The 25,168-nt window shown below is 38.3% G+C and overlaps 2 protein-coding genes across 2 annotated transcripts; both read right to left on the minus strand.

Moving 5' to 3' along the window:
- Window positions 1-467: 467 nt before the first annotated feature.
- Window positions 468-6,117, minus strand: nsmce2 (NSE2 SUMO ligase component of SMC5/6 complex). The gene is made up of 6 exons (XM_084725634.1): window positions 5,706-6,117; window positions 4,905-5,017; window positions 4,460-4,613; window positions 2,633-2,724; window positions 1,182-1,288; window positions 468-747 (listed from the first exon to the last, which is right to left on the minus strand). The coding sequence occupies exons 1-6, from the start codon at window positions 5,818-5,820 to the stop codon at window positions 636-638; spliced, it is 693 nt and encodes a 230-aa protein (XP_084581760.1). The 5' UTR covers window positions 5,821-6,117; the 3' UTR covers window positions 468-635.
- A 301-nt stretch (window positions 6,118-6,418) lies between these two features.
- washc5 (WASH complex subunit 5) lies at window positions 6,419-22,905 on the minus strand. The gene is made up of 29 exons (XM_084726240.1): window positions 22,824-22,905; window positions 21,409-21,689; window positions 20,853-20,998; window positions 20,567-20,651; window positions 20,320-20,420; window positions 19,532-19,724; window positions 18,714-18,866; window positions 18,386-18,499; window positions 17,747-17,918; window positions 16,749-16,876; window positions 16,310-16,439; window positions 15,823-15,935; window positions 15,041-15,207; window positions 14,339-14,414; window positions 14,079-14,189; window positions 12,668-12,808; window positions 11,991-12,071; window positions 11,693-11,794; window positions 10,995-11,174; window positions 10,716-10,840; window positions 9,988-10,150; window positions 9,712-9,814; window positions 9,547-9,626; window positions 9,203-9,306; window positions 7,964-8,093; window positions 7,733-7,829; window positions 7,116-7,269; window positions 6,885-6,972; window positions 6,419-6,676 (listed from the first exon to the last, which is right to left on the minus strand). The coding sequence occupies exons 1-29, from the start codon at window positions 22,903-22,905 to the stop codon at window positions 6,620-6,622; spliced, it is 3,657 nt and encodes a 1,218-aa protein (XP_084582366.1). The 3' UTR covers window positions 6,419-6,619.
- Between the last annotated feature and the right edge of the window lie 2,263 nt (window positions 22,906-25,168).

A 25,168-nucleotide genomic window follows, 5' to 3' on the forward strand; every position in this document is an offset into this window, starting at 1 on the left:
GCTGTGGAAAGGGTGGGCAACAAAAGGTATTTTAGCCACTTAAAAAATGTCCATTTCTAAAAAAACTTAATAGCAGTTTAAGTGTATAATATATTTAGAATATTTTCACTGATTTGTTTTGCCATCAGACAGCCTTTTCCATCGGAAACTGCCATTCTATAAGCCAAATATCGCTCTCCCCAAACTGACAAAATAGGGAGTTGATGGTCTACCACTGCTTCAATCTGTTTATTTGTGTGTGCTATTATTGACTTTGGTGAATCTGAATTAGATTCAGATCCAGGCAGTGTTAGACTATCAACTCCTGTCTTCTGCAAGGTAAAATTACTGATTTCACCTATGGGGTTTGGTTGGTGTGGAGAGCGATATTTGACTAATATAATGGCAGTTACACACATCAAATAATTCAAACCATGCCTTTAAACTCTAATTTAACTGTATAATAATAATAATAATATAATGTTTTCCTTAGGTACAAATCTCTGAAAAAACATTCAGTCAAATAAAAAACAACAAATATTGATTAACAGCAGTTTCAAAAAACTGCCAATAACATATTCAGTTCTTAATAAACAAATAATTACCAAGGCATCAGTTTTATGATGAAGGATTCAGCCAATGAAAAATATAGAGCACTACATCCGATTGTTCTGTCTTTTTTGACTCTGGATCCTTCTCCTGAGCATCTGGTCAGGAATCAGATCTGACTCTCTCACATCTGTGTTCCCACATCCCACCACAGGACAGCTAGAGGACAGAGAAAGAGAGGGAAACTTAACATGTTTAAAGGGTAATATTATCATTTTCACAAAAGTGTGTTGAAACAATCTCTGCATTGACACTCTTGAAGACAAGCCTTTCATTTGTCACACACTTCATCAGAATAAAGAAAGTCTCTTGAGTATTGCTGCTATAATTGTGCACATAAGGTGTGCAGTGACCACAGTCAGGACTCAAGACAATAAGTTATTTTGACAACAACATACGGTAGAACTGTGCTGCGATTTCACTGGTGTTCCTCTAGGACCAGCCACATTTAATTTCATTCCAACATCAAAGCAGTATAATAAAGAAAATGTGAATTAAGGCAGACTGCTGGTCCCACGCCAGCCTGCCGAGTTGTTTATTGCTGTAAAGCCTGACTCAACTTTCTAACAGCCCTCTGAGGGAGAATGTCTTACCGGCATTTCTTTTTCTGGCTGTGTCTTGTTTTGATCAGTCCCACTATGGCTTCTTCATCATAGTGGTGGTTACACTTCTTATTCTTCACTGGGTTCACCATTTCCACCTTGAATACAGATACACAGTGGTGTGTTACATGATCAAATACAGAGACCAAAAACACAGTTTAGCTGCTAAAACATTAAATGAACATGTTTTTTTATGTTATGCTGATACTGAAACTAACATGCTACTGTCAGAAATTAGGTAGCTAAGCTAAATTTAAGACTTAACTTAAAAATATAGACATTTCAAAATACAAACAATATGAAGTAGTTGGTTCCAGTAGTTGGTCTTGTTTACATATTGGTTTTATTTTGTGGTTTTTACAGCATGATAAATGCAAATTTTGCCCTCAAACACCTTAATTAATGCAGCTTCACATCTAATGTTAACTTTAGAATCCAATCCATTTTTGACATCCGTCAAAACCATATTTAAAGCAATAGTTCACCCAAAACTGAAATTTCACTCAATATCTACTCACCCCTGTGCTGAAGTGAGGATGGGTGAAGATCTCCACTTCACAAAACACTCCCGGAGCTTCAGTGGGAAACAGTACAATTGAACTGAATGGTGACCAGTTTTAAAATGTAAAAAATGTAAAAAAAAAAAAAAAAAATGTCTCCATACTGTTCGTGTGGTGTAATCCAAATGTCTGTAAGCTGCAACATTAAAATTTGGCCCAAAAAGACGCCATTTACACCATGTTTTTAGCCTAAATGTCAACTGTAGCTTCTCAGACCAGATCCACATGCACACGCTTGAAGCGGGTACACAAGCTCTCGCCCAAGAGGCGCGACTGCAGCAAAGAAATGATGTTCCTCTTGTATGTTGAAGTCTTCGGACATTTTCTTCCTTGTTGAAAGTTTGTGAAGTCAACTCTGTGTGTAACAAGTCACTATTTCTGAGCACAGATGTGAAGGTATCACGAGATCTCGTATATCTTGTGTTGCGCCGCTTGGGCGAGAGCCTGTGTACCCGCTTCAGGCGTGTACATTTTAATGTTGCGGCTTATGGACACTTGGATTACACCACACGAACAGTATGGAGACATTTTTTGTTTTTTTTTGTGTTCTTTTTTTTTACATTTTAAAACTTGTCACTTCAATTGTACTGGATTTGGCTGCAACGCTGTTTTCCACTGAAGCTGCGGGAGTGTTTTGTGAACTGGAGATCTTCACCCATCCTCACATCAGCACAGGGAGGAGAGGATAATGACTGAAATTTCATTTTTGGGTGAACTATCGCTTTAAGACCTTTAAAGATATATTAAGACCTAAAATTCACATTATTATTATTTTTTAAGACTTTAAGGACCTGTGGAAACCCTGTAATAAGGTGGAAATGTTTTGAAATAAGAGAAAGCATTAAAAGTAAAATAAGTCATCAGCAGGCTGCAGTGGTCTACCTGTGTGAGTGGGCAGGTGAAGTTGACTTGGCTCTGCGAAACAGCGATGTCCTCATCAAGCTCCTCCATGTTCTCTTCTGACTCTTGATTGGCTGAAAACACAACATACATACAGTCAGCATGATTCCAAATGACCAATCACAGTCATAAATTATGAACTGGATGAATGACGAGATGGCAGGAGAATATCCAGCGGGCAAGGACACGGACTTGGCAGAAACATGTCCCACTTAGGTGCTTATAAAATCAAAGCTAATCCTGCATGTTACTAAATGAAAAAAAAAAAACATGGTTTCAATACCTCTTCCAAAGTCAAATTCAAGTAAACAATTTTCCAAGTGTCAAGCTTTTCCAGAACCTTACAGTTGTAGTAAATTACACATTTAAATACATACATAGGCTGTGCAAAAAGATTATTTTACTTCTTCATCACATATCCAAACAGATGTTATTGTGCTATAAACAAGCAAAATTATGTTTTGTAGTAGCATTCTAAAGAGGGGTGACAAATTAAAGAATTTGAACCAAATTTTACCACCACTTCACAAACTCTTACTTTAGTATAAGACATAGAACGACATGCAGTTATAGTAGCACAAATAGCCTTCAGGTATTACACCAACAGATGCAGTTTCTGACATGCACACACAAAAATCTCACCCGCTCACACAGATACACAGAAATCTAACGCACCCACCCACACATAGAGCATTCTCCCCTTTTTTTTAGCCCACATACAAAATTCACAATATCTATTGTTGATGTCCCAGCACAGATACAACAATTGAATAGTCAAAGGCCATCCTGTGCTCAGGGTATTTAAAAAACACTCTATACTAGGCCTACTCAATTACATTTTTAGAAGAGCTAGACTTGAAAAAAGTAAATGGCCACGGGGCCAAACATTTACAATTCCTGTGTCTGACCCATAAATTTAGGAATTTTAATGTGTAAAATGACACACCTTTTAATTTTTTCTCTACATTATCAGGTTTCACAATAGGAAAAGGAACATTATATACAGAAGTCCAGTTAAAAGAAACAATGCACCTTTGTAATCCCAGATTAGAAGTAGGTTGTTTGAATAAACAAAATGTCACATTTACATCTTTTTTCATTTAGTCTGTCTCCCCTAAAGTCACTCTGCTTAAACAGCCAGAGGTAAAACTACATTTAGAAGTAGCTTGTTGGTTTAATAAACATACAGTGATACAAGGAGATTTATACATCATTTATATATCATATTCATTATTTATTTATATATTTATCATTTATAATTAGATTTTGATGTAGCCCATTCAGTGAATGATGATGGATGGGTTAATCCTTCAACACAATACAACAGAATACATTGGCAGTATATGAAAAGATCTCAAAGTTCACACCTCAAAATGTGTTTTCCCACACAATGCAACTTTTGGGACTGAGTCAGACCAGCAAAAAAAAAAAAACTCCAAATGGCACAGCAGCAATTTCACTCATCATGTCTACAGAGAATCTAAAAATATGCCGTCTGTGTGTGGCCACTTTTTAATAAGGGGTGTAATAACAACAACAATTAAAAAGCAGAAAATAACAGCTACAGGGTGGCCGACAAACATAATTATTCAACCCTAAACTCTGCCAACTCTGGTGTGCTTGTTTCAAATTAAGCTAATTATCCTGAAAAAGGACACAGCCCGAGATTTTTCTCCCTCGCCGCGTGAGAAGCCCTCCTGCAAGCACAGCTGTTATCAAAGGCTATTATAAGTCCTGAATACTCTGTATTGAGTCTAGAACTGCATAAATTCAAACTATTTTCCCATCTTTCCTTTGCACAGGCCTTACCTTGTTTGAGAGAGTTGCTGATGCTGTCCTTGAAGGCCACAACTTTCTGGTGATTCTGCAGCTCAGCATCAGAGACCCTGGCCATCCTCTCTGAGAACTGCTCCCTCACTTTGGCAGACAGGCTGAACATGGCCTCTGGCTGCTGTGACGTAACCTACAGAAACTGAAGTACGTTAGGCTATTTCCTCTGCCTTTACAATTAGAGTCAACTTCAGTGTTTTCCTTGATATTTAAAAAAAAACTTGACATTAAGATTTACCACTCTTGGGTGTACACAGCATAGCAGGAGCCACCGTGAGTGTTGAATGACCTTCCAAAGAATCAGTCTTCTGTATGCACTTATTTTACATTCAGGTCCTTATCCCAGCAATACATCTGTTCATTCAGTATAAGGGGGATGGATGCTTTCCACTTATGTGATTAAATCATGCCAGGTTGCCCTCACCTCTGCTGTGACTTGTTGCACAACATCAACAAAGTGGTTAATCTCAGTGTCCAGCTTCGCACACTCCAGAATCATGGCCTCCATCTCTTTGATGCCAGGGTTCATGTCTTTATCTGGAACATAACAAACATCACACATGGTGACTGAAAAAGTATTCGGCTCATTTGCCTAAGTAAAAGCAGCAATGCCAATAGTATACACAAAATACATTATATAAAATACTACAAAGTATTGCATGAACATCAGAAAAATAAGGTATTATCAATGCAAGTACTCATTATGCAGAATGACTCCTGCAAGTAATACTGTCATCTTATTGGAACATTATTCTTGATGCATTAACATGTAAGCAGTACTTGCTATGTTCTTTATTTACATTAACAATAACATCATGAGTAGAACCACAAGATACAGTTTAAGTGTCTTTACTGTTCAAGTGAAGATTACCATTGTATCGGTTGCAAAAAGTAGTGCCCAATTGCCTTTAAAAAAAAAAATACTGAAATAATGTTTTCTTCTTTCAAATATATAATACTTAATGTTGCTGGTCAATATGGAGCTAATTTAACAACTTTTTAGATTTCTACGTAGTTTAGTCTGTAACTCTGCTTAATACCATATAAACATATCAGTTTTGTTGGTAAAGCGTAAGAGCACAGATTTGATAAGCGTAATAACTTTCAGCAAAATTGCAATTTAAGACTAAGCAAATACAATCAAGAATATAGTGAAACACCGGGAAGTTTTGAAGAATTTTTGTGTAGAATATATTGGACAAATATTACTGATGGTAATATTTACCCAGAGCCTCCGCGAGGTCCATGGCCACATCTGTCACTATGTCCATTCCCGTTCCAATGTCTGCCTGACATGACTTAAGGCTGGACAGTGTTCCGTGAACCGCGCTTAGAGACATTACGACGTTTATCTTTCACTTATCTTTCAGCACAGACACAACATATGACCTAAAGTTAAGCTAACTGCCGTTAGGTTAACCTAGCTTGCTAACGTTACATACTTCACGTCGGGTTAGCTTAGCTAGCTAACCGACGAGCTACTGTATAAATGTGAAGTAGCAGTGTTGCACTAGGTGTCAGTTATTTTCCCCTAATGCAGTTTTAACGACAACAGCCTAAAATTAAATACACAGAGAAATAACACACACAAATCACGCGCGAAAAAGTGGCTACAAAACAGTGGCTAAGGTTGGACTTCCGGGTATGGTTTTCAAAGTAAAAGCTTTCATCAAAAGATAAAATTATCAAAGGATGGGAAACAAGACAACATATTATTAACAGTCGTTTTTTATCAATGACTTTTATTTCGAAATGGCACAATGTGACAAAATACAAAGTTGGCAACTTAAGTACTTTGCTAATTATTTTTTTCTATCTATGTACAATCTATCATTAGTCCATTAAGACATTAATGGTCAATGAAACGTGTAAGTAAACAATTCAAATGGATTTTTCTCTGCAAACATTGAGGCACAGTTACAAATCAAATCGAAAACGAATGGAGACTGAACTCAATGTAACTGCTTCTTTTTCAGGGTTCTGATCATGTGCATCCTGGGTCACTGTCACTGACATGGCTTACTGAGGAATAGACCAAAGAAATCATAAATGTTATTAGTAACACTTGTGCTTCTCAAAATGTCTGGAGCGAAAAAAGCTATGCCAACAAAAGCATAATTTTCTGCTTCATCCAGATCTTCACAGAATTGTTCTGAACTCATCAAAAATGAAACTGGGCACATGGGCTTCGGCCACCTTAACAACACAGAGAAAATAAAGACAAATAAGCATTACTATTCCACAATATATACAGTAAAAATGTGAGATATAGTGCTTAAAATGCCTATATAGCTGCTAAACATATTACAGTAGAATTACTAACAATCAAAGCTCAGACTAATGTAAATTTATCATAGATTTTTCAACACTACTAGCAGCGTTATTAAAGTCAAAGTTGTCCTACCTTGCGTGACAGTTTTGTGTACTTCACATAGTCTTCCAAGAACATCAGAGCTCCCACCACATCAGAAGGCATATCAGGGATTTTCTGGCTACAATGGGATCAAATGGAAATGCAAACCTGAGTTCATAAATCCATAACAGGATACATTTCATAAAAGTATTCAGATCAAACAAACAAAAATGAGAAACGACATATTTCCTTAAAAAACAGTAGTCAAGTCTGTTTTGTTACCTTGTGCACTGCTCCATGATAGAGCGGATGAACTGACCAATGAGAGCCATGAACTGTTGTGTGTATCTGGAGTGGAACTGCTTGAGCAGGGTGAGCAAACCGAGCACTAGTGGAGGCCAGTCAACGGGGTCTGTGGCTTTCCTGCATGTCATTCCTGTGAAAATACAAGACACCAGCTGTGTGGTCATTTACATATGGATGGAGCCTTACATATCAGGAAAGCTGGCTTACAGATGGAAAAGTCCACCGGATAATTTCTCACTATTATACCAAGAATCTGGTGTGCTCATATTCCTTAAACCGTCCTGATCCAAGTAGTGACTTCATACATTTCCCAGAATAATGCTCTGTATGTGCCAAGTACAGTAAGTAGCCTTCCTAATTAAAAAACACATTAATCTATAGGAGATAGAGTAGCCAGTACTGGGTGTTTTACCATGTGGGTGACACCCTAACATCTTTAAAACATTTACAGGAAACTGTGAAAGAAAAACCTTTGATGATGTGATGGATAAACAAAACTAGTGAATTAAGTCTCTGAAACATCAGCCATTATTGCACAACTCAACAACAGTACAATAAGAGCTGTACAATAGCCAACTGAAAAAAAAACTTACCTTGGTTTTTGCTGTACTGAAGTTTAGGCAGCTGAGCAATGATAAACAGGAAGTTGATGATGGGAAAGTAAGGTAAGCGCTTTGTGGTGATGTAGATCTGTGAATGGAAGGAATATGGTCAGAGCAGTATGCTGAGAAAGAGAGAGAGAGAGAGAGCATTTCTGAAAATCAGTCATTATTTGTCAAACACTAATTATACTGTGTGGGAAGCAGCACCCCTAAACTCCAGACCTTGTTGAGTGGGTTGTGGATGCCAGCAGCCTCCAGGTGGGCAGTGATGTCATACAGAAGAGTGTTGTCCTCTTTGGGGTACGGCAGGGATGGATCCTGATAGTGTGCTTCAATGTCTGCCAGCAGAGACCTGGCAACAATACGGTAGACATATGGTAAATAAGCAGAGAGTTTGAAGAAAATTTTTGAAATAGAGCAATAATATTTTATCAACTGGTACTTATGCTTAAATTCTAAGGAGGAACAGTCACATCTTTTTCACATATTTTCTTCTTTGATCAAACAGCAAGACCTTTAACATTAAATTTTCTAGTATTTTTGAAGTGGGCTTGTATGAGGTTCTTATTCATAGTCAGTGTATTACCTACAGTAGATGGCAGTCAGCACACCCCGAGTGTGGAGAAGCAGCAGATGTACACAGCTAAGCAATGTGCTGCTGTGGACAGAGTCAGCAGCAAAACATATTTTAGCCACATAAAAAAGGTCCACCTAAAGAATCAATATCAGTTTAACTGCACGCAATATTTAGAACATTGTCACCTCTTTGCTTTGCGGTCAGACAGGCTTTTTCCAACAGGAAACTGCAGTTACATAAGCTGTTGTATCACTCTTCACCTTTGGCAAACACACTAATTATACCACACAGAACATGGGAGTTGCTTGTTTGCTGCTGCCTTGATCGGTTAGTTTGTTTGTGTTATTGTGTTACTTGAGTTATTCTGAACTAACCCATTAAAACACCGCCAAAAGACTCTAGTGGTTTTCAAGGTTAAGATATCTGGCTTATAACGGTGGTTTCTTGTAGGAAAAGGCTGTCTAATCACAAGGTAAAGTGATGAAAGCGTGCTAAATATAGTGAACCCATAATCTGATATTGATTTTTTTAGGTGGATAAATATTTTTTGCTACTAACCACTGTCCACACAGTGCTTCTCCAAACCGGGGGGGCGTGCTGACCACCATCTACTATGGATAATACACCAACTGTGGATAAGTACTTCATACAACCACTTCCAAAATCTGAACCATCCTTTTAAGTCATTAATGTAGTACTGGCAAAAGAAACGGTAATAATTGAATATTTATACACAGTATAGACCTTTTCACCACAGCCATTCTGACATGAAATAGCAGGGTAAACAAAGGTGTTACCAATCATACTAATGATACTAATTAATGTAATTAAAAGCTATTAGAGAAGTGGTACAGTTTGCTCTGAGGTGGTGAGACTGGACTGACTTGTTGAGGTTTTCCAGGGCAGCAGCCAGGTGTTTAGAGTCAAACTTGCAGGAGTAGTTGAGCTCATTGGCGATCTGTTGTCTGAGAATCTGCATCTGACCCACCTACAGTAAAAAACACATTTATCTTATTTACATTATTTTACCACATCATGTCTTTATTGGACTTAACAATAAAGAGTGGCATGAACATACAGGAGAGAGGAAGGGGAGTCATTAAAGATGCAATTAAGATTGCAAACACAATTTCAGCTTGTGTTTCATTTTCAAAGAATACACCATGAACATTAAGTTATTAATAATTGATTTCTATTCACAAAATAAGAGAATATCACGGCACAGCACCTTCATGATGGCCTCCAGGTATGCACCCCAGATCTTCTGGGTTTTGGCAACAGCACTGGCGTACACTTTGCTGGCATTAGCTGTTGCAGAAAAAAAACAAATAGATTTTTCTCAAGGAATAAAAAGCTCCTTGTAGGTGGCAGCGTGTCCTAAATGAATACCTACCCACGATTCCCTGGACTGGGTTGACAGCACCCAGCATGGCTTTAAAAACATCCACCACAGCTTTGTCCCTCAGGATGGTCTTCTGAATCATTGTCAGGAAGTTCTGATGGGAGAAACAGGGTGCAAATATATTAAAGTGTTCACACTGTGCACTGAAAATATCATAAAAGCCCTCACAGAGCTGGAAGCAGTTGTTGTTGCTTGTCTATTTCAGTATAACAGCCCAGTGGTAGCATTGTCGCACAGCCTGAGACTTCTTTTTTCCACACCAATTACCTGAAGTTCCTTGACAATCATGAAGCAGAGTAGACGGTCAAGCCCATTGAGGCCGAATGTACCCAGGGTGTTCTGGATCTCAGAGAATAGCCTGTTGTTGGTGACCTCCTGGTGGTTCTTCAGGTCGTACCAGGTGTTCATCTGGTCAATGTAGCATGTTACCCTGTAAAAAGGTTTGTGTTAGGCATGGGCGATGGGTTGAATCAATTGCAGGTTGTTTTTTCTAGGTGATCATTATGGGCGATTTTTGTCTTTCAATTTTACTAATGCCCCAGAAAAAAGAGCGAGAGCCACTGCTTAGAGACACTCTCATTTGGCAGCACAACATACACCCACTGAGTCGAAGGAGTGGTGGGAGGAAAACATCCTGTAGAGCCAGAATATTTTCACTTCTTTCTCAGTGAATTAAGAATTTATTTCAACCAAACCAGAGTTGGTGCTTATTATGACAGAGGGAATACTAACCGAGACAGTTTTGTTGAGTTTTATTTTGTTTTTCTACTGAAGTCTTGATGAAGTTTGTTTTATAATGAATTACCAAGAGAATTAAACTTGCCTTAGTTTGGTAAAAGAGAGAAACTTAGATTCAAAAGGTGGACTGTTGTATTTTTTGCTCAACACTAGCTTGTATCTCAATATTCAGATTAAAACCCAGTTGTTCTGGGAGAAAAAAAAAACTTCAATAACTCTTATATTTCAAATTTACTGTTATATTTGTGGAGACATACTTGGGGTCAGTGATTCGGAGGATCTCTCTGCAGAGACGACCGATGAAGGTGGCAGACTCATCCACAGAGGGAAACTTTGGGATGGGGATGTGGGTGGACTGGTGTACACTCTGCCAGTCCTGGATCTGATTGGAAGCAAGAAAAGAAACAATCAATCAGCTAACAGACAAACAACCAGAGCCTCTCGAATTAATTACAGAGGGATGAACTGATGTTCGTGTACTATTCAAGGACGTGGTCAGAAAAAAGCACACTACTGTCAGATGCCTTGAGTCTGACCTTGGCCCTGAGGAAGCTGTTGCATTCCTGTTCTACATTGTAGTTGATGATGCGAGACACTTCCTCCTGCCAGATCTTAAGGCCGTAAATGCTGACGTAGTCCTGGATGTACTCAAACGACCTGTAGAAGCCGTCCATGGTAGCTGCCATCTCCTTCAGCTTGGGCATCAGCTCGCTAGGCTAAGAGAGTGAAAGACTTTTTGTTTAGACTCATCTTTTCACTGAATTCTGTCACACAAACCACTGAACAGCAATTCCTGTGCTCTGTGATGCAAAACTACTGATTTTTCCTACGGAGTTTGGGTGGTTTAAAGAGGGTGACGTTTGACGTCGTTATATAACAGTGGTTTCCCATCAGAAAAGGTTGACCAATGGCCAAGCAAAGTGGGGAAAATATACTAAATATAGCAAACACTTTAAGTGATTTTTAGGTGGTGTCTAAAATAGCTTTTGCTGCTGACTCTGCCAGTTTATTCCTTAGCTTCTGTACTTGTGTACTTCTCTGCTTCTCTTAACTGGCATCTACTGTAGATAATACACTGATAACTAACTCATTCAACCCTATGTCAAATAATATGAACTATCCCTTAATTGCTTTTGTCTTGTGTCCTGAACAAACTTCAGTGAATGATAATGCATTATACAATATGAACACAAAACTATACAGTGATCAGCAAATAGCAGATCTGATATCTGACCTTAGCCTTGGGGTTGAAGATCAATCCTTTGTGCAGCGCATACGCCACCCTCTTCACCAGCTCCTTCCTGATGCCATCCTCCAGAAGCTGCTTAGGATCCACCTACAGAATCACGGTGTGTTATTAACGTAAAATCCACAACAGTAACTTATTCTTGAACCGAACTGGGGCTGATGTTCACACCAAATCCCTGACTGCATGTTCAGACAGGCAAAGCAGTTTTAATATTATATCATCATGCTAAAAGTAAATGCAGAAAACTGTTTAACAAGTCCAAATAACAAATGACATCATCTACCTTAATGATCCCAACCAGAGTGGTCTTCATCATCAGGATCCCCTCAGTGAAAATGGAGATGTCATGAGTGAGTTTAGCCACCTGAAACCACATGAAGCAGAAGGATGTTTAGGCACAGAAATGACAGATAGAATCCAGTCAGCGTTAAATTAAATCGGTCCACTGTCAAAGTATAAGCTTAAGAAAAAATATTCAACAGCAATTTGTACAAAAGTGGATGATTGCAAGCAGATACTGTAGTTGAACAGCATGAATAAAATATTCCATGCTATTTTATTTTTAACTTTTGAAATTAAATTAAAAACCTAGTCAAAAGTTTAACTTTTATCAAAACCACATTTAATTTCAGGGCATTTGATAACGTTTCAAAATGAGCCTGACAAATTCTAATGAATGCAATTCAAGTAAGTCTCTGCCAACACAATCTGTTTCCATATCGAGCCTTATTTTCTAATTTGTATTTCACATCAAAAGCTTGAAGAGAGATTGAAAAATGTTCAGATATGCCAGCTAGTATGATTGCCTCAAACTCACATATGGCAAATGAGTCGACATCAAAACGGAACAACTTTCTGCTTTTGATTTCATATAGTTTTCTTTCATTCTGAACAATACTCAAAGAGCTACATGCATATTGTTCAGCGTGACAAGTGCAACAACAACAACAAACGTTTTACTTCATAGCGAGCCCCGAGCTGGGAGTAGTCTTTCAGCTTGTCCTTATCTAGCCGTGTGGGCACCTCCATGATGTCGTGGATCTGAAGCTTGATGATCTTGGCCAGAGAGGTGAACATGCTCTCTGGGATGATCTGCAGCACCTGGAAACGAGAAGATAAAAGACCCAAAACACGAATCACATGTGTGTTTGAGGTTTTTTTTGAAGACAGAGGAGTTAAGATTAGTCTTCAGAAGCAGATGGTGCATGATGCTGAAGATGAAGAATCTTGTGTACAGCTAGAAGAAGCAAATCCTCTGGCATAAAGTACCACGGCATGTGGCTGATGGAACCAGAAGGTAATAGCATCTTAAGGTACACATCCACTAAGTAGCTGGTTTGGGGTAAATTTGCAAAACAGATGGCTGTCGAAACATTAATCACGACTGCAGCTGTTACTGAACAACAATTTACAGCATGCAGAGTACATTTGTTAAAGTTGTGAAACCCTTTTGAAACCATGTTCACTTATGAATGCTACAGAAATGGTCAAAAGTGTTTGCTATTATCTAAAACTCTTTAGAGCCTGTTTATACTTGATATTAACATGTATCCTGGGTGGACATGTATCACAAGTGGACAGTTCTAAGGACTGATGGAGGTGGAGGAGGTGGTCCGGGCTGCATGTGACCACATTCCTGCAGCAGTGGGAACATAATGTGTCCTGGGCCACACTGAAGATGTGCCACAACTGATGTCCTCCAAGTGCACCATTTGGTTCTATGCAATAAAAAAATTAGGTCTATGGCCTCTTTCATGCCTGGATAAGCAGCGGATGTTTGTGAACACACTAGTAACCACAATTTTTAGAGTTGTTCAGTGAGGAGAAACTTTATAAACTTTGTTTGAAATTGTGTTGCTGCAAAAAGCAGACAGGAGAGATGCTCCATGACGCACTTGGATGCACACTTTTAATTTCTCTGACTGTATCACCTTTCTTTGTCATCTTTGATATGAAAACACCAGATTCTCACACAGAAAAAGTAAAAATGTGCACCACTGAGCATCACCTGCTGGGCTGCTGATAGTGCAGGGAAAACATGAGGCTCGTGTGTATTGTAGGCTGATATAGCAGTTTAGTGTGGCACTGAACCAAAAAAGGAAAGAGAACAAATAGTTGAAGTTTTGTATTGAACCACCAAATGGACAGTGATGGACATTCAAGTGACAAAATAGACCAAGTGTTTATTTGCACAGAGAGCAGGTAAGTGAGATTCGTCTGAAGATGCATTGTAACGCCAGATTTGAGCTCACCCACTTATGGCTGTCTCATTGTGATCACATCACCCAAGACCCGTTTTAATAAGGTGTAAACAGCCTCTTAGATACTTTTATGAGATTAAAGGTGAAAACATGACTTTAATGTACTGTACCTTTCTGACATAAGCCACCAACTCTCCAGAGTAGAACTGAGAGACACTCAGCAGATCAGCGCTGTTGGCCTGGTTGATACGCAACAATGGAAGGTCCAGTGCAGATGCCAGCTGGTCACACACACACACAATTATTTTAGCATCACAGGTAGCCATTCTCCAAATCAAGGCAAACTTATGAGAACAGCTAACTTGTGTATAAAAGTTATTATTCCTTTGTCTATGTATGTGCATGTGTGTTGGTCACAAACAGTCATCACCTTCAGAAACGTAGCTCTCAGTTTGGTAACCATGGACGGGTTGACTCTGATGCTCTCCTGCATAATTGATGTGAAGCTGCAGAATAAAACATAAGGAAGAACAAACTGGTAAAATCTGCTATATGGACAAAACATAAACACAACAGAGTGAAGTTTAATGTCAAAACAACTGCAGCACCATGGTCCTCTTAATGCTTTATATGATAAATTAATTCTTACTCTCATTGGCTGACAATGTGATCTGTCACTAACTGCATACTACTGAGGAGATTCTGAAGAAAAATAATATGAACTACAGTGAACAGACATTTACTAATATGACACTTAACTATGTTTAAGATTAATTTTCACTTTATTCATAGTTACTTTATCATTTTTTCTTTACCATTATTTTAATACGGCTTGAACTTTTGCTTTTTTTGTCTCTACTATCATTCATTCTTGTCATTAGATATAAATTTTCATTAGTGATAATTTTATACATGAGTTGCAATCACTCCTTCCATTTTTTGCATCTGACAAACCAAGATCTTTATTCCATTCATTTTACAGATTTCTTCATTGCTCTCAGCTTTGGTAAGAATATGGTATACACAGCTCCTACTAGTTTTCGCTTTTTATCCCATTTATTTAGAATTCCACCTGTCTCAGTTGGAACTCAAAGGGTTTCGAAGGTTTTAATGTTTATCAGTGAGTAAGTACCTGTCAATTATCTGCCATGCATAGGACAGGTCTCCCACTATCTGCATGGTGATGAGGACTTCTTCTTTGATATTGATGGTACGGATCATTTGGTGCAGGAACTTCCTGGTGTCGGCCAGGAACTGACACACCTGCAGGTTTGACTCCAACTGGTGAAACTCCTGGACCTGAAGACAAAGAGAAAAATATGTTTATAGACTCATAACAATGCTTCAAACACACATATCTGTATCCAATGATTTTAGGCACTTGCCTAGTTTATTATCTTATTATTTTTTTTTTATGTTAAAACAAAAAAACAATTCTCCACTGGTGCTCATTAAATTTTTGGCTCATGAGGATAATTCAGTGCTGGCGCAGTCGACTGTAACCATGGACGAGCTAATTGTGAAAACAGTTATCAATGGCTATATAAATAAACATAAACCCACTGTTTGCAATTTTTGTGAAAATCATATTTATTTCATTTTCTATTTCACAACAGACTGTGACAGGATAGACAGGAGAAAATGAGGCGGTTACAATTCACTGAGCAAATAAGACATTTGCATTATGGACTCTGATGTGTTTCTATTTATATGGTTCCACTAGGACAATCAAAGGGACTCTGGAACTGCAAAATAGCTCAAAAGGATTCAAATAATGTTGTCAAATTCAAATTCTGAGGTCAAAACACTCCAACAAAACTTCAGCCAATTAAATATTGATGATCAATACTGAACTGAACTATCAGTTTACTCTGAGAATGTAAAGCTGGCATGAAATACAATTATCTTTCTCACCTCAACAAGGGCCTGTATGAGCTGAACTGTCTTCCTCCCAGCAGCCGTGGAGTCTTCATAGTTCAAAGACTCAATCTGCTTTGAGATTTCTCTGAACCAGGCCTGTAAGTTCTCTGTGAGGAGTAATGTAGGAGTTTTAGTACAAGTGCAGACAGAATGGTATCAAAGAATCTTTCACAAGTGGTGGTTAAGAAAATGGGTCTCTGTACTCGAACTCGAGCTGCAATGACAGAAGTATGACTGATGTAAATTTAATATTCCTCTCCCTGCATGTGTGTCCTTGATGCGTTTTTTTCCACGATGTCTCCTCATCTCAACATTTTTCTCTGAACATCTTCAAGCTTAAACTCATTGAAGCACTTGTATTCCAACACTGAAATAATCCTTGACATTCAAAGCATGAAAAGCTGCATGGCTGAGGTTTCCTTTAGTCAATACCACTTCTTTGCTGCACGTATAATCCTTTACCTTATTCATCTTAACTCACCATTTTTTTCCACCCTGGTGAGAGGTTTGACGCCAGAGAAGACTTCGGCCAGCTCGGTCATCCTCTCTGATCCCTCCTTCTTGTAGCTCTCCCATTTGATTTGCTTCTCTGACAACATCTGCTTGAACATCTGCAGGAGGGACAGCACAGATGCTGAGTCGATGAGGAAGGATTAGTCAGATGAGATGTGTAATGAGAACATTAAATTTGTGTCCTCTCCTAGTGATAGACTGGCTAGCCATATGCTGTCTCAGTGTATGCTAATAGACCACAGAGGGGACACACCTAATGAGAGACACAGTTGGCTCGATCACTTTGGAATTATTCTGGCACTAATTTTACACTTTCACTCTGTCTACAAAAGAGAGACACCCAGTGTGTTCCCTGTTGTTCCTTCAGCCATCACTCACATTATTGAGGATTGAAAAGAGAATCTCACCTCTTTGAGTGTGAACTCAAACTGAGCGGTGTCTAACAGGAGCTGAAACAGGATCTTGGGGTTGTACTTGGAGTCGTTGAGCACTTGGTCTTTGATCTGACGCAGTCGCTTGTTGTTTGGATCATAGGCTGAAAGAAAATCATCATTTTTTCACAAATTTGGAAGTCCTACTACTAACGAGAAATTCAGCCTTCTTAGAGAAAATAAAATGTCACAAGAGAGACACGTCTCCATGAGAAAGTCCACATCCCTAGCTGCCATTACTCTCTTTCAGAGGCTGTTACAGGCTCAGTTTTAAAGTAAGAAGATACTGATCATATGAAAATAGAAGACCCAAGGAATCTATTGGTACCAACATGTCATACCAGCTTGTTGGGACATTGGCTAAATAATGGTCCCAAAAAAAAAAGACCTGCACAGACATTTTGAAAGGAGGACATCGGGTTCTCCAGCTTCCTCCCACAGTCCAAAGACATGCATGCTAGGTTAATTGGTGGCTCGTAGGTGTGAATGTGAGTGTGAGTAGTTGTCTGTCCCTATGTGTCAGCCCTGTGATGAACTGGCGACTTGTCCATAGTGTACCCCGCCTCTCGCCCAATGTCAGCTGGGATAGACTCAAGCCCCCTGCAACCCTTCGGGAATAAGTGGTTACAGAAAATGAATGAATGAAAGAAATACATGCAATATAAATGTGTTAATTTTGCCTGTTCTATTTTAATATTTCTGCAAATTGCAAACCCTAAAGAGTATTGGAATTGCATAAATTTGGTTTGACTGGAGACCTGACACTCTTGTGGAGTCAATGATCCCATTTGTATTCATGTGTGATGATGTTAATCATCATAGTAGCCATTTCGTTTTAGTGAGGCCATTTTTTGAAACTTTAGCGACTTTTATGATAATCACTGCCTCATGAAAATAAAAATAATAAAAATAAGTGTATGTAGAGAGTACTGGAGTGGAAAAAGTTAAAGGAAAATGCTGCCCAATATTCTCACCTGACTCTGCAGAGTGCAACATCAGCCAGCGGATAGCGACATTGCAGTCCCTCAGACAGTTGAGCAGTTTGGGAATGTTGTCCAGGATGATCTCCTCCCTGAGGAAACCCTCCTTCAGCAGCTGCTGCACCTGAGGCCTCAGGCTCTCCACGCTGGCTGCATATCGAGTGGCCTACACACACAGTGATAGTGGTGGTGTTATTGGTTGGGAGAGATGTGATTAAACGTATCATCCATCTTTAATGAGAAATTATTCATTCATTCACTCCCAGCAGTGGCTGTTAGGAAGCATGGTAATGTTTGCAGATGACACACTCGCCAGGGATTGTTTAGTTGTCTCCTGCTGTGGGTGCAGAATCCTTCATGACACTGACTCAGTGCATCTTTGTAAGAACCCACACTTTAATTTAATCTCATATACATTCAGCATCAAACTTTTTGAGACAACTTTAATCAAATTTGCACTGATTTGATTAATACCTTTGTGCTTCAATTTAGATTCTGTACAGTCACTTTGGACGACTTCCAAATTCTGCAGACACAGTTATCAGTTCCTGCACACAATAAAATGCCACAATGAAGGACTGCAAATTGACTCTAGACTGTATGACGCTGAAGCCAAATCCAGTTTTTTAATACCTGCTCTTTGATGTTAGCAGAGTCTAAAGTGTAGTTGAGAGCAGTCTTGGCAGCTTTGTATGGTTCCCAGGCCTCCACCAGGTTCACCGTGATGCCCATGTAGATACTGATAACCTGCAGATAGACAAACACTTCAGTACAACATTCACAATAAAAAAGAAGTGAGACCAAGCAAGATAGTGGATGCCCAAAGCATAACACAGTTCATGCCATAACATTTCATAAAGTTGTTTATATTCAGTTCTTATCTACCAGCATGACACTATCAGTGCAGATGAATCCCACAAGACGTCCACTGAACAATCCTTCATTATAACAAATGTCTTACCCAGTTGTCAGGGAAATACTTATCCACTATCTCCCTCATCTTGGCCTGCTGGGTCTGCAGTATGGAGGGGCTGAAGTAAAGGCACACATACAGCATAGCAGCCTGGTTAGCTAGCGCTGTGCTACGATGTTCTGGTAGAGGGTATGCAGACACCTGATGGACAGATAGAGAGACGTGATTTTAGGTGCAGGACATTACATTTCACTAAATCTATACACACTCAAAATGCAACAGTCTCATTAAGTCTGTAAAAAAAAAAAAAGGAAAACTTAGCTCTCATCAAAAGGAACAAAATTTGTCATTTTGGTTTATTAAAAGTTCAGAATGCTGTTCAGTTGCTCTGACATAATAATGGCCCTTCCCTCCCATCAAAACTGTAAATGCAGGCATGGCTGCAGCTAAAAAGTAATAATACTAGTCTCCACTTCAGGAGGTGGCTCAGCGAAATGTTTTCTGTTGCCTTGATGGAACAGATTTGTTTTAGCAAAGGGAATTCACAAAACTATTTCCACAAGGTTTGGAAACTGCTTTTGGTATTTGATGAGACCTAACTGTATAACTTATGAGCTCTGCTGCTATGTTGTATCTGTATTCTGTGTATACAGGATAAAGCAGGGTTTGCTTTATCATATACTTTTTCTTTCATACCTTTGACACTCCTGGTCTCCTTTTTTGCCAATATGTTTGTTGACTGGAAGTTTTGAACTGTGTTTGTGTAATGGTACTGGGCGCATTACATCTATTGTGGGTGTGTTGGATTTATTGTAAAAAGGTCAAAATAAAATAAACAAAATGCTCTTTGACCAAATGTTTCTCACTTGGTTGTATATGTCATCTGAGCGCAGCCTCCCGATGACCATGCTGATAAAAGGGGTACTGATGGGAACTCTGTGGAAGTAACTCTCTGGGTAGTTGGGTGGTCGTTTGGCTCCAGGCTGACTGGAGTAGCCGGTGCTGCGCAGGAGTTTGCAGATATCGTCCAGGTTTGAGTCAGCTGATGAACGAGCAGCGCTGGAAAAAATGTGAAGCAGTAAAACAGACATGATTTAAAACCTGTGGAAAGTGACGGAGACAAAAGTTGTGTGTCATCTCTTGGTGTTAACATTGCTAAAACCTATTTTGATTATTGAACAATTTCGCCATAATTGATTAAAATTTTCAATTCCGTTTAATTCAACATGCTTATGTGTGTATCCTAAAGCCTGTGTGTGTTATTCTGCACATCAGGCATTGCAGTTAATACAATTAACATACATCTGAGTAACATATGAACATGTTAGCTTTACATTCATATAAACTAATATTTTGATGTAAAATAACATCTCAAAACAAAGTGAAAGGTATCATGAAAAAATAAGTGCATCCAGATCCTTATTATACCACATTTCATATAGCATATTAACATAAAGAGGACAAGAGATAATAATGAGATCAGGTACACCAACTATAAGGTTCACTCTGCCTGAGATTTTAACCAAATGCATGTATGAGTCAAGTAAAGTGACTCAACTCTGCTGTGTGCAAGGTCACCGGCTGACAAGCAAACTGAGCACATGAAAAATGCGAGTCAGTCGGAGAATGTCACATCTGTGAGTCACCAGCGCACCTGTATCTATAGTAGGAAACCAGCATCCTCTCTCTGACCTCGCCTTCAATTTTCTGGTCAATAACCAGCAGCATGACTCCATACAGGTAGAGAGCCTCACACTGGAGAGAAGAGACAACAGACACATTCACCTTTTGTTGTGTCTTTACAGTTAGTTATAATGTGTAATTTCACAGACTCTGCTCAGAAATCAGTGCTGTTCCTGTAATGTTACAAAATTAAACTGATTTGCATTTATGTTACTTACTAAAAGCTGTTTCCCATCCTCATTTAGAAGCACCGTCTCCAGGGTCTGCTGAATATAAACACCCTCATGTAGGTCATCCAAATATCTGAAAAAAGGAAATAATAAGATAATAACGTCCTGTAATATGTCTTTATCTTCTTTTGTGGTTTAAAACAGAGCAGAGGATGAGAGAGGGTGAACTGAGGTCAGGGACTTTATTTTTTATTATCTATTTTAATGTTTTCGTATTCAGAAGAACTTCTGACCAACTGAATAACAAATCCTAAATATCCTGATCCTGTCTTACCTGTTAAGATCCACTATATATTTGTGGACACTCTCAAAAGCCAGATAGAACCTCGACAGAATCTCAATGTTGTTCTCTCTAAACTCCTCATCCAGGTCTTGAAGTTCAGGTTTGGCTTCCAGCTTCCCCTCGTAATACTCTGGACCCTGGCAAAGAAAAACTTTCTTGAAACAAGTGCAATTGCTACACACAGCCTCTGATGGAGGTGATAAAGTCAAACAGCATTTTCAATTACAGAGAAATTATATTTTGAAATGTTTATGTCCTGAACTCTAGGAAAAACCTGCAGCATCCCTTCAAAGCCAATAATGATATGCAGTTATTATAACTGGAACAAAATTATCCCCATCTCATATTATTTCCATTTTAATAAATAATGAGTTGAATATTGACTATGTCACAAGGAGCAAACATCACATGCCTAGTTTTCTAATTTACATGTAACTGGGTTGTCACTTCAGCATTTGTATGTTAAGCTTTGTCCCAAGGGTGACCCTGTAGCTCACTGTCCAAGGCCAAAAATGTCCTGGAATGCCTGTCCTAATGAAATCCGTACCTTAAAATAGCTGAAGTCACAGATGATGTCTCCATATTTCTGCTGGTCGCTCTTGTCTTTGAGCCTGAAAACAGCAGGGATGAATTCAGAGAGGCGCAGGAGCTCAGCAATAATGGCATTTCCTCTAGAAACTATCCTGAGGATGGCCTGGCCACACAGGTTGTTCTCCGCCAGGAAGTCCACCATGGCGGCTGGAGGAAGAGGAGGCGGAGGATGAAAACAGCCACACTTTAACTTTGACCGTGTATTCTTGGAGCAGACTGACTGCTTGGATACTCCAGCTGGAAAAACAAGAGGCAAAATGTTTGAAAAAAAAAAAGCAATTTCATTTCAGTTAGCTGTTTTTAGTTTTTTTTTTTACTAGTAAATTTCATCCACACTACTAAAGCGTCCTTGGGCAAGACACTTAATCACCCAGACCTTTCATGAGTTTAAGTAATAGCTTGAAATATATAAGATAAATGTTACTGTGTTATTGCTCCCACACCAGGGAAATCTGCCTGTTACAGCAGCTCAAGTCTCAAAAGCAGAGGCAGAAAAGAGTGACTGAGTGATAGATAAATAAATATACAAAAAAAAAAAAAGGAAAATAAAAATCAAAATGAAGAACTATATAGACATTATATACACCATTTACTATACAAATATGTATGATATACATGATGGCTATGAAGTAATTGTGTATATACTGTAATACACACATGGTGTGTAGCATTATACTAAAGAAAACAAATAAAAATGTTGCCCTGTAAGATGAGTAATTGCACACATTGACTTTGGACTGCACAGGATGCATAGTTGGACATTATACAATGCATATTGCACAGTATAAAACCATATAATGTGCAGGATTAATTGCACAGTATATATAAGAATATATATGAACACATATATACATGAAAAGATATAGCATATGATACAGATTTTAAAAAGGATAAATGTTGCGTCATCTGGAAACCAGCATGACAAGCCTCTAAATAACTTAAATGCTGACACTAATTTAATAATAATAACTAATAACTACTGTACACTTAGTCCGAAACTATCTGTGATTGTAGAACTGTAATACTCCTAGATTCCACAATTTCCAGGTTAAATGACACAACAAAACACATCGAATAAGCTAGTTCAGCTTTTAATGGGCTTGTTCGGTTTCTAAACTAAATAATCTGATGAGTGTCGTAATTACAGGGTCATGCATTAGCTAGAAAAACTGTAACTGTTCCCTCTTTATATTACCACCTAGCTAACATTTAGCATTTAGCATGCTAGCTACTTTGATTAGCTTTGATGCTGCTGGCGGCATCATATGAAAAGATGCAAATATAACGTGATACTCGAATCTTTTTTATTTTTTATGTATGTTATGTTTGTAAAAAGCTCCGGATTTTAAAAGACTGTATAAAAAGGCTTGCCTCTTTGGATCCTCTGTTCCCTGTTTACTTCCTCATGACCAACCACATGACTCTGACGCTGGATGTGCTTGATTCTGTGCATCCTGCGCCCCGGAGAGGGGCGGTGACAAGTAGTAGTAGTAGTAGTAGTAGTAGTAGAAGTAGTACTCAGTAGTAGTAGTATTGTTAGTATAGTATTATTATTGTTGTTGTTGTTGTTGTTGTAATCATTGTTATTGTTAATATTATTATTGGGATTTAAGAAGTTCAGAGGTACAATACTTACAATACTTTGTGTCAGTCACCCTCAATAAAAATGTGCACCAATGATTCCTTGTCCTTGTTGTGTTGGCAAAACTACACAAAAGACTAAAACAAAGACATTTCCTGTATATATATTTTTTTTAATTTTATTTGAGTTAAAATTGGTATGTACACAATGTCACCCCAGTTATTTTTTTGTTTGTTTGTTTTTTCTAAAATGTAGTTATTGTTTTTATTTCACACCTACTCCTACTTTTTAGTTTCATTTTAGTTAACTACAGTCACCTTGCACCACAGTGCGCTCGTTTTAAAACTCAGATGTTCAAGTTTCACTAGATGGCGACAGAGATCCACTACACATTCAGTTTGTCTATCTCACTGCTGCTCCTTTACACTGAGTGTAGATTTCTGGCTCCACAGGGATGCAGTGATTTGCAGAGATCGGTTAGTGAGAATAAGCCTGAACTGAAATTAAACCAACCTACTGTGGAAAATCTCAGAGATAAATCCACAGGGAAGAAATATAACATCCTAGAGCCTCCAGGCAACAGATATCTTCCTAAAATCTATTTTCTTGGAGGCCTCTGGAAGGACCTTTCCCTCACTTTAACAGCAAACCTTGCATTATTCATCATCTATTCAACAAAATTTGGCTGGAGAAATGATGCACTTTGCTTGAACATACTGGGGTCTACCACCTACTGAGTCTGACATGGATGAAAAACTGACAATCTGCATGAGCAACATGTGGTCAACATGGGTGAATAAACATAAGCCCTCATGTTTCCCTCAAATTCTGATTGAATTGGACTTTTATTGCCAATAATTCTAACACGCTGGCAGGCACTTCCTTTAGAGCAGTGTGAGCTGGAGGTTAATAACAGTCATACAGAGAGAACTGTTTTTTTGACCTGTCACCTTTCTGTGTGGCAGAGCGAGGTTTCATCTCAGTCCTTAACCAGTGGATGTCTCTAGGTGCCATTGTGGATTGTCTGTCCTTGTCATTCAATAGACATCCAGATACAAAATTTTCAAAATATTATGCAATTACATTCAAAGTACTACAGTTTACTTTTATCTAAGTACATTTTTTACAAAAATATGTAATTGTAATATGATAAAATATTTGAATATCAATATATGTCTAATATACTAATATTGCACTAATATTAATACATCAAGGAACATGAATACAGCATCATTGCAACTGACCATTCCGAAATCCCGTCCCTTTTGCAACCTTGGTCAACTTTCTCCTTTCTTGTTTCCTGTACTTATATATGCTTTGTATCAGACTCGTCTGTGTTAGCTAGCTAGTTACATCTGCAATAACATAATCAAAACACTAGATAACTAGCCAACTAATGCAATTAAATCGTTAGCAAGTTACTTCAGTTTACTTCAGTTTTGCTAACATTGGCTAACTTAAGTCTGTATCTGTCTCTTTTACAGGCAAAGTACAGTATCTAAGTACAGTAAAGGAGAAAAGTTCACCAAGGTTCTGCCAGGTACTATTATTGCACCACAGAGTGGAAGTTTTTTCCCTACAACTGAAGGATATTTTTTAATATCTTTGCTGTAAAAAGTTTCTATTTTCAATGCAAAAGCGAATCTTATAATTTATAAAAAACTTCTTTGCAGTTTCTAAAGTACAGACATTAAAAAAGTACAGTATGTTGATGTGGACATATTTTTCATAATTGATTATATCTCAATATTAAATTAACTATGAACATAGTCTGAAGACTCAATATTTGCAATACCAATGAATATTAGGTTAGAAAATAAAAGGATTTGCCCAATTTAGCACAGCTTCCTCTATAAACCTCACCCATTTCCACTCTTCTACCTGAATACAGATACAGAATCATTTTGTTAGTTGAACAGATACAGATACAGATAATGACATCTCTGTGTACTCTCGACTACTCTCTACTAACCTCTATCACTCAGTGTTCATTCGATGAAACTATGGTAAATGTTTTGGTACAGCACTGCTGCATCACCTTAATTAAATTTTATCTCTGATATGCAAAGGAATCTGTGCTTCAGGGTATTTTTACCGATTATCGTCACAACGATTACTTTATTCATTAGAGCAG

Source organism: Lutjanus erythropterus, chromosome 9, assembly GCF_056507025.1.
Source record: "Lutjanus erythropterus isolate fLutEry1 chromosome 9, fLutEry1.hap2, whole genome shotgun sequence".
In the NCBI taxonomy this organism is placed as follows: Eukaryota; Metazoa; Chordata; class Actinopteri; order Lutjaniformes; family Lutjanidae; genus Lutjanus; species Lutjanus erythropterus.